General features: G+C 35.9%; 1 protein-coding gene across 1 annotated transcript; it reads left to right on the top strand.

Annotated features, from left to right (window-relative positions):
• Positions 1 to 1,765: 1,765 nt before the first annotated feature.
• LOC134799418 (uncharacterized) lies at positions 1,766 to 4,271 on the top strand. Its single transcript, XM_063771822.1, has 3 exons — positions 1,766 to 1,941; positions 2,824 to 3,007; positions 3,971 to 4,271. The coding sequence occupies exons 1-3, from the start codon at positions 1,876 to 1,878 to the stop codon at positions 4,159 to 4,161; spliced, it is 441 nt and encodes a 146-aa protein (XP_063627892.1). The 5' UTR covers positions 1,766 to 1,875; the 3' UTR covers positions 4,162 to 4,271.
• The last annotated feature ends 5,033 nt before the right edge of the window (positions 4,272 to 9,304 follow it).

Here is a 9,304-nt window from a genome sequence, read left to right as displayed (position 1 = left end):
TTACGCTCCATAGCGAACGAAACTCAACTGTCACTGTCGCATTAATATGGAAGAGTGATAGAGAGACACAAAGCGTTAAATTATCGTAGGGCAAGCGATTGTCACCTCGTCTAGGCACCCTGTATAGTTATCGAAAATCCGAACATACGAAAGTATTTTTGCCCAAGCTTCAACGGACACCTTTGATTCGCTCTACTACTATACTATATTGCTATTTAAGTACTATATTGTAGAAGTATACTCGTATCTCGTATAAGTTTAGGAATGATCCAAATCTTATTTTTATAGACCTTGACTGAAAACATCATATGTATTGCCAAAATATAAAATTCCAATTATCACAAACTGAATTTCGCAAAGACGTAATAACTAGCCGAATCTTCTCTAGAAGGATCTCTGAATTTTAGTATCAAATGCCTTACGTTTGAGTCCACTGAAGCCGCCGTCTTTAAGTCGGTTTAGAACTGTAGCATATGGTTAGAATATACCTTTACACGTTAACTGCTTTCGAAGAATCGATAGGGCACGAACATTGTTCGAAGCATATTAGTATGCTATACAGGATTCGTCTGCAAACACAAACGGCATAGGCACGTTCTGTGGTACACATATGATAGGTAGTTATGACATTCAAACTTGACCGTGTCCAAACCACTCAGGAAACAATAAGCGGGCAGAATCGAATAGTCGCTCTTATGGAATATCTTGGTGTCGCGTCAATAAATTTACAATTTTCACAATTTACCCGAAGGCGACGTCAAAGAATAAAACTTTACTGATGACACAAAATTTCATGAAATAGTGACGCAGCAGAGAAATGAGGTTTATAATGACAATAATGGTCTCGCCACAAACAGGATGAAGCGGTTACTGTTACGGTGCCGTTCGGATTCAGATAACTAACATTACTGCTGCAGTAACGTCGCACTGCAATACTGCTGCAGTAATGCTGCCGACTGCATTGAGACAGGAAACGTTAAAAAGGTCATTTTATTGAGAAATTTATACAAATTTTGACATTTCCTGCTACCAAAGAGTATGTTGGTATAAACTGAAACACATTTTGTCATTTCTAACTTTGTACAATCAGCATCTATAGTAGGTAGTGGATGAAACAACACACATTCGCGTAGAAAAGTATTTGTAAGAGTCTATTAGTTACTCTAATTGTTCTAGATACAGGGACATAATATTTTTTATTAAGCTGTCAGAGAACTGTAGATACATTTCACGCGGGTCTGATCCGTTACTTTTGATTGTGACTGCACAGAGTTAGCTTGGTTCGACTGTATTGAACTCTGGTGCTACACCGTTATCCGCGAGGTTATAAATAAACATAATAATCGAATTGGTAACCTCTTCCTTTTATTTGTTAAGCCTCTTAAAAAGGCAAAGGCAGATCTAATTACCTAATTAGATCTGCCTTTGCCTTTTTAAGAGAGAGAGAGAGTTGTACCTACAACTGGTACAAGAAGTGTAAAGGCGATAATTCCTAAAGCGACTTATCGTCAGTTAGGTGGTCTAAGATGTCTGAATGTAGTGTCCCTGGTGATTTTAGAGAAAGAACATTAACGGACCGTACGTAAATTAACCCGGTCAACTTGTAAAGGTTTTATACCTGAATAAAATAAAATGATACAAACAACTGACAATAGAGTCTGTGCGGAAAAAGAAGAGTCGTGAAATGTATGGGGTCCAACATTATAATACGACTCTTCTCTTTCCGCACAGAATCTACCTGCATTTATAATCTACAAGAGGTTTTTCTCGACTCATATTCTTTGGCCGTGCGTCAATATTAGAGGCTTCTTGCGTAAAGACCTGGCTATAAGTAGAGCGGGAGCGTGGTGAAGTGTTTTTCATGAAAATTCGAACATGGCTGCGTCGCGTCTCTGTGTTTTTTTGGCTGTTTTAGTGAGCGCAAAGATGCTGGCTGCACAGGTTTGTTATTAATTTGTTATCAATAATTATCAATTATAATCTAACGTTAAATGCTCTGTAACATTCATTATTATTCTGAGGCCCAAAAGGATAGGAATAGAGTTTCAAGGAATGTTTTAATACCTAGTGAAACCGGCACAACTTCAAAATCAGTTTTGGTTATCACATTCAGAGTGATTTAAAAAGTCATTAACCGACTTCAAAAAAAGGAGAAGTCACAATTCTTCGGAATCTTTTTTTAGGGTTCCGTACCGATGTCCAGGATAGAGCGAAGTGGAAGGAGAAAAGCGAACCCCGTCACGCAAACGTAACCCTTATAGGATCACTTTGTTGTCCGTCCGTCCGTCTATCAATCCCAAAGTAGTCAAGTAGTAAATAAAGTCACGATCTAAATTTTAACCTAGCTAATTATATTATGTTTAAAGCGTTACGTTAGTATAAACCAAGCTTTCAAACTACATTAATTTAGTAAACGCTTTTATTTATTAAAAGCTTTCTATTACATTTAATTTTATCAGTCGTACCTTTGTGACAGAACTTAAGACCTGAGGGCCTACCGCGAACCACGTTCGACGTGTTGCCTCCCTGTCACACTTACCTGCGAATTCACAAGTGCGACAGAGAGGCAACACTTCGAACGTGTTTCGCGGTAGAGCCTCTGACTATGTATAATTGTATAGGTACCTACTACCCGCATTCAAATTGCCGTATCCCACTAAAAGAGTTGAGATATCTCATCTAATCATACATACAAATAAAAAATATTATAAGTTTTATAATAGTTTTAGTTTAAAAATTAATACCTAATAGTTAAATTTTAGTAATTAGTCAGTTTATTTCATATTTATTTAAAGGATTTTAACGCTGATTAAATATTTTCAGCCTATATTCGGCACAATGTGGTGTGACCTGATGTGCGACGATGATGATGACGATTACTCGGACGGCGACATATTCGACTACTTGTTCGACCCTTGTGCCGGCTGTACCAGCACCACTAAGCCAGGAAAGACTAAACCGACCACAATGCCACCGGGAATGCAGCAGCCTTTCAATCTCGTTATACGTAAGTTCATTGCTTTGGGCTATTGTATGGGCTGTTGTAAATGCACTGAATACAGTGTGGCCAAAAAATAAGTGCATTCCCGTTGCCAGGGAGGTTTTAGGATTATACTGAGCAACTTTTACAATTGGACCAACCCCGAAATCAGGAAATAAAAAATTTACCCTCCCATAGAAAAAGAACCAGGCAAAATGTATGAAACAGCCAAAATTTTTTTTCGCGATTTCGGGGTTGGTCCAATAGTAAAAGTTGCTCAGTATAATCCCAAAACCTTCCTGGCAACGGGAATGCACTTATTTTTTGGCAACCGTGTATACGGACCGAGACGACCTTTAAACCTGCAAGAAAAGAGCGTACCTACTCCCATCTTAAATGCCGGCAACGGACTTGCAGCCCCTCTGGCGTTACAGGTGTCCATAGGCGATGGAAGTCGCTTGTTACCATCAGGCGATTCGTCTGCACGTTTGCCTCCTATATGATAAAAATAATGTAAATCATTATAACCTCTAATTTATAGACCTGCTATAAAAGAACATAAGCTTTTTATGATTTCTACTATCGGTTTTTATTTCAACCTTTTCGACGCCATGTCAAACACAAAAGCTGTCACGCGGACGCCACGTCACCGAAGTGTCAAAACTGAAATTGAACTTTATGCATATGCACGTAGGTCTATGTTGCTCTGTGGTCTGTGACCGATTAATCGGTCTTTGGCGACCAAAAGGTTAATAGCTTACGAGTATTACTTATTCAGTAAGATTACATAATATACAATATAAAGGTCAAAATTGTGCTACTCATACAAACCCTTATTGCGTATCGCGATCACGGCATAATACATTGACAAAAGTAGTTATTTCTGTCTTCATTTCAATCATATGGCTTTTTGATAGGAGAAATCAATTATGCTAGCCCACACAGACTCAAGTTATAATCTTGTTGTTATTTGTTATCTGTATGTTGCAGCGCCAGCCAATGGCATGAACGTGACAATGACACCCACGGGCAACTCGTGGCTCATGAACTTCATCCCGTGGCTCATGCCCGCGGCGCCTACCAAGGCTCCGGGGCCCACCACGGCGGCACCCGCCACCACCGCCGCGGCTACCACAGCAGCAGGCAATACCACCGCGCCGGCTACTACTAAAAAAGCTTGATCATATCGTCAAGCGTCAGTAAAATAACACAAATTACATCTCGCGTGCTGCACTGAACTGTATTCAGAATATTATGTCAAACATTAATAAGTACGTAATAAATAATAAGTACCGTAAAATGGGGTGAGTAGGAGGGTGGAGCGTCGTATGGGAAAAAATTAAATATTGATTATCAATGTGTAACCGGTACAAAAAGTTGCAGTTTGTCATGTAGATTATAGTGATTATATCAAGTTTCAAAATAAACACTACTTTTAGCCCTCTACCCAGCCGCTAAAGAAATTAATAAAGGTACATTTTCATCAATTATTTAAATATACTACTTCACTAATATGTGTAGATTTTATTGAAATTATATAATACTTACGAAGCGTATAATACGTTATTACCAAAAATGTTGTGCCTTTTTTAATAATTTATGAAATTATTAAAATTTCAAACTTTCAGCAATTTCATGCAAAACAAGGAAAATGCTACAGGCAAAAAAAAATATATGAGTTTTTTTTTTTAGACGTTCTTGTGCCAAAGTTACGATGTTATTGATTACGAAAAGTATCATTTTATTGCAAAAAATGGGTTACTTATATGTTTAAATAAGCGTCAAATTTTGCCCTTCGGCGTCGCTTACTCCCTTTTTGGGTCATGTTCACACGTATGTTAGGCATATATTTACTTTTAATAGTAGTATTTTTATTATTTTATCACGTTCCAAATAGTTTTCACGGTTCTGTAATAAGTTGTAAACTCCTATTTGTGCATAATATCCGGGTTAAAGGGCCTTTTCCATAAAACCCCTAGTTACGTGGTTTTACCGTGTCATAAAAATATACGTTATAAACAAAAATAAGTATAGGAATCGAGTACCTATATCTATAACAAAAAGATGTTATTTAATGAATAAAACTTGTTATAAAAAAAGCATAAATTAAATTTATTAAAAATATACATATATTGCGATATATAATCGAATAGTAGAGGGCTAAAAGTATATAGTACCAATATTTTTTTTATTTTTTTCCCTTAAATAATAAAAAAATAGACATCCTTTTAAAGGGGTTCCATTGCTATATTCAAGAATTTTTGATTTCGCTTCACCCTAATAGTGAGTAGAGACAAAACTGACATTCAAACCTCGATATCATTTTATTTTTACATTTTATGCAAACTTAATTTTATTAATAAATATGTTCCGGCCGTTTGTATTTTAGTTTTTTTATGATTTTAGGTCCATTTCATAACTTTAACGATAAACACAAAATCCGTCCTCACCCCGTATTCCCTCGTAGTTGGGGTGAGATGGGATTTCATACAAAAGGTGATTTTGAAACGTTGTTGATTCGATTTTTTTTATTATGAATATTACTATAGCTCCATTTGTAATAGGAATACATTATTTAGGCAGCAGTAGCCTTTAAAAACCATCTCACCCCCCTGTCATCCCTTTTCTCTCCATTCATAACCCGACTCTCCTCGCAATCCCTAACTCACCCCATTTTACGGTAGTGGGTAAATGTAAGAATAAAGGCTCATTTAGACGATGCGAGAACTCGCATGGTTTCGTTACATTGTGGCATTTGATCGATTGAATACGTTGCACCTTCAGTCTGCAGTGTAACGAAAATCGCATACGAGTTCTCGCACCATCTAAATAGGTCTTAATAAGTGTCACGAGCAAGGGCAGCATCCGCTCGGTGTATCCCTTACATTTCATTAAAGTGTCAAAAGGGCTTCTACGTGTTGGCTTCGGCTCCGCGCACGCCTCCCAAAGGTCCGGAACACCATTGTTCCGTGATGGGAAAGCCAAGTGTCAAATTTAATGTAATTCGTAAGAGTGCGATGCATGTATTGATATCAATATTTTACGTTCCTATAGGGACTCTCGGATTACTTTTTAGAATGAGAATAATGAGATATATACAGTCGTATTACTAACAGAAATTAATAACTAGCTTAAATCTAAAATAGGCCCTTGAGGCATTGTACCAAGGATGCTGGCGGCATTTCCTCGCTGTATCGCAATGCTGATACGTTGTGCGAGGTAGCCGCCAGCTCTTCAACGACGACTTTTTAGAATTGCATTTCAAAGGCTCTTGTTTGCTTATGCATAATCACATAATAAGTAAGCACAACCAAGGAGCGGTGTTCAAATGCCGGTCCTGGGGTAACAATGCTGTTACACGGGCGGGCTGTTTTTGTGCGTTCATTCGGGTTTGTTATTTGCCTCGCCGTCCGCACACGAATATGTAACGCAAGGTAATGCATTAGGAAACGATTAAGAATATTTATTGTTCGTAATGATGTGTTGTACAAAAAGCATTAGTTTTAATTTTTACTGTAATAATTACTGTTTACTGTGTAATAATTTTTGCTGTCTCATTAAGTTGTTATAAAATAAACAAGGTACTAGGCTCTGAAATGTGTATTTATTATTTCAGGCCAATTCTAGTTTTAGTTTATAGATCAGTATCATATTGGAAACACATATAATAACTAAAACTCGAATTGGCCTGTTTATTTTTACGAACGCAAGTCTTCATGGTATTCCTGCTAAATACTTTTGAAAGGTTAGTCATAAAGATATAGGTATAGGAGTTATAAGGAAGTGTAGTCGGATTTAGACAGTAAGTAATTTTTCGAATAGGTATTTAAAAATGTATAATTAGGTTTTTTTTGTTTACTTTACTTTGTATAAGGTAAAAGCACCAATGATCGACGCTGCACCAATGTTCGACATGGCGCTTATGTCAAAGTAATAATATAGTTTAAGTTTGAACAACGATTTTTTTTATTCAAAATTAATTCCTGTCACTTTGACCTAAAGTACTTATGTCGAACACTGGCTAAAAGTGTCGATCATTGGTGGTTTTCCCTTATTAAGTGTTTAATCAATGTTCTTAATCAGCTATTAAGTAATAGCTGATTAAGAACATTTTTCAAACCCAGTCAATTCAAGCCCTAAGGTGGCATTTCGAGACTTTCATGTGTGCATATAACCGCATGTGAAACACGATAACACCGTCACGGCCCGTAGAAGGCAAACTGGTCGGATGATCTAGTTATGTTTTACATCATTCTTGCAGGCTAATTGTGAAATAAGTTTTCTGATAACATTAATTAAGAATTGGCTTTAATTTAACTACAGACATGAAAAGCAATGTAGTAATTATATCTACTTTTAACAGCCAGCAGAGTCGCATAATAATTTAGTAGTCCGATATGATGATATTGATGATTCAAATGTGATCAATGGCGTTAAACATTAAAAGAGCATCAGGAACGAAGAAACTAGGTATTCACTATTCAGTGAGTTTTAGCTGCCCAATAGATAGATAGATTGACAGATATCGTTTATTTGTGTGAATTATAAGTGCTTAATTATTATATGTATAAAGCTCTACGACGCAACGTTATACCCATGTTTAAAAAAATATGTTTTCAAAAGTTATTCCTATTTTGCTCACCTAATGGTTTTAGATTTTATTGATTATTAATAAGAATAATAAGTAAAAATTGCATCTTTTATACAAGTAGTTTTAATGTTTCTTCCTAATGTTTACGAATTACAAGATACGTCAATAAATACTTACATAATAACTGTTTGCGTTTTTTTTTCTTAACAATGCTTTCAATGCTACTGGTGGTTGTATTGTTCTTCATTGTATTGATAAACACCTCAAGCCGCCCAGATCTGTCTGTTTGACGACCGATCTGGTCTATTATCTGGCCTAGTAGACGGAGAGCTACCTACGGAAATAGGTTTACAATTTATAGAGCAACGAAATACATTTATTTGGCAACTGAATTATTATATTGGAGACCATTTCTTTTAAAATATTTTGTTTGGTCACTACACGGTCGACACACTAACTAGAGGGATTTCGTTGCTTGTACCTGCCTAAAAATAAACAGTAGCTGTAACGGCATTAAAATACAACTCATATTGATATAATTCAAGGCTCTGTTTTTTTTGCCAACCTATTAATTTTAGTACCCATTTCTATTTTTTTAAACTGCCCAAATTCGATTAATTAGTTGACCGGTTAAATACGCGCCATTAATTAATAATGATAGAATGGCACACTAACTAGAGGGATTTCGTTGCTCTATAAATTGCAAACCTATTTCCGTAGCTAGCTCTTAGACCATAATTAATAGTCGGTATAGTGACTCTGCCTATGAAGCCGAATCGATGGTCCTAGGTTCGAAACCGGGTAAGGGTATTTGTGTGATGAGCACAGATATTCTGAGTCATAGTCTATTGTATATGTATTTAAGTATTTGTATAGGTATTAATATATATCGTTGTCTAAGTACTCCAAGTCAATTTGTGTAAGAATGTCCTATAATATTTATTTCATTTTGTTAAGAAGAGATATGAAGGAAGAGTTTATAATAAATATTTAAGTACCTATGTTTTATGTAGGCATGAGAATTTAATAATTTTACTAGTGTAAAATGTTCCATAAACAACTACAGCACAGGTACCTATAACTCACCTTTATAGACGACGAGTATGACCGCTGGTAATTGGCTGAATAGAATTTATTTATTTACCAAATTTCTATCAAAAAATACAATCAATTTGAATTGAAATATATACAGTGTTATTTAGTAATAAAAGGATAATGAACTAATCACAGTCCCAATACTCTTACAATGTATTTTCCTCACGATCAGTTAGTCCCGTTCTCCGAATCGCAATTAATTAAATCGACTAATTAAATGTTTTTCTCGTCTAAAAATAAAACAAGATGGACTACATCGTCACAAAGAAGAGGAACGACCGCTTGATTGCTCTTGAGGCTTGGACCGGATGCCCTTCTGCAGCTTAATTAATGTTTTTAAACGATGCATTCCGGAATGATGTCTACAAATATAAATACAAACCTTATTCTTAACAGAATAACGTACACTATAAGTATCTATAAATTCTTACAATCACGTAGGATCTAAAAGGACCAGAGGTCAATTGACACTCTTTCTATCGATGTGTCTTAAACTGAATCTTATCGACAGTTAATAAGCTTTATGATAAGTTAGTTCATAATATACTCGTGTATACGATTACGATTTATTTACTTGTCTAGCGTTTAACTCTGTCTATATTGTTCTGAGTATGTTAATGCTTCTAACTATTCTATAC

This window comes from Cydia splendana, chromosome 2 (assembly GCF_910591565.1).
Source record: "Cydia splendana chromosome 2, ilCydSple1.2, whole genome shotgun sequence".
NCBI lineage: Eukaryota > Metazoa > Arthropoda > Insecta > Lepidoptera > Tortricidae > Cydia > Cydia splendana.
This window is presented reverse-complemented; position numbering and strand designations above follow the sequence as displayed.

What these genes read in the sequence shown, in the direction of transcription:
- LOC134799418 (XM_063771822.1), top strand. Translation starts at nt 1,876, where the DNA reads ATGGCTGCGTCGCGTCTCTGTGTTTTTTTGGCTGTTTTAGTGAGCGCA. An exon ending in CAAAGATGCTGGCTGCACAG is followed by an intron (nt 1,942 to 2,823) that starts GTTTGTTATTAA and finishes AAATATTTTCAG; the next exon opens with CCTATATTCGGCACAATGTG. An exon ending in GCCTTTCAATCTCGTTATAC is followed by an intron (nt 3,008 to 3,970) that starts GTAAGTTCATTG and finishes TGTATGTTGCAG; the next exon opens with CGCCAGCCAATGGCATGAAC.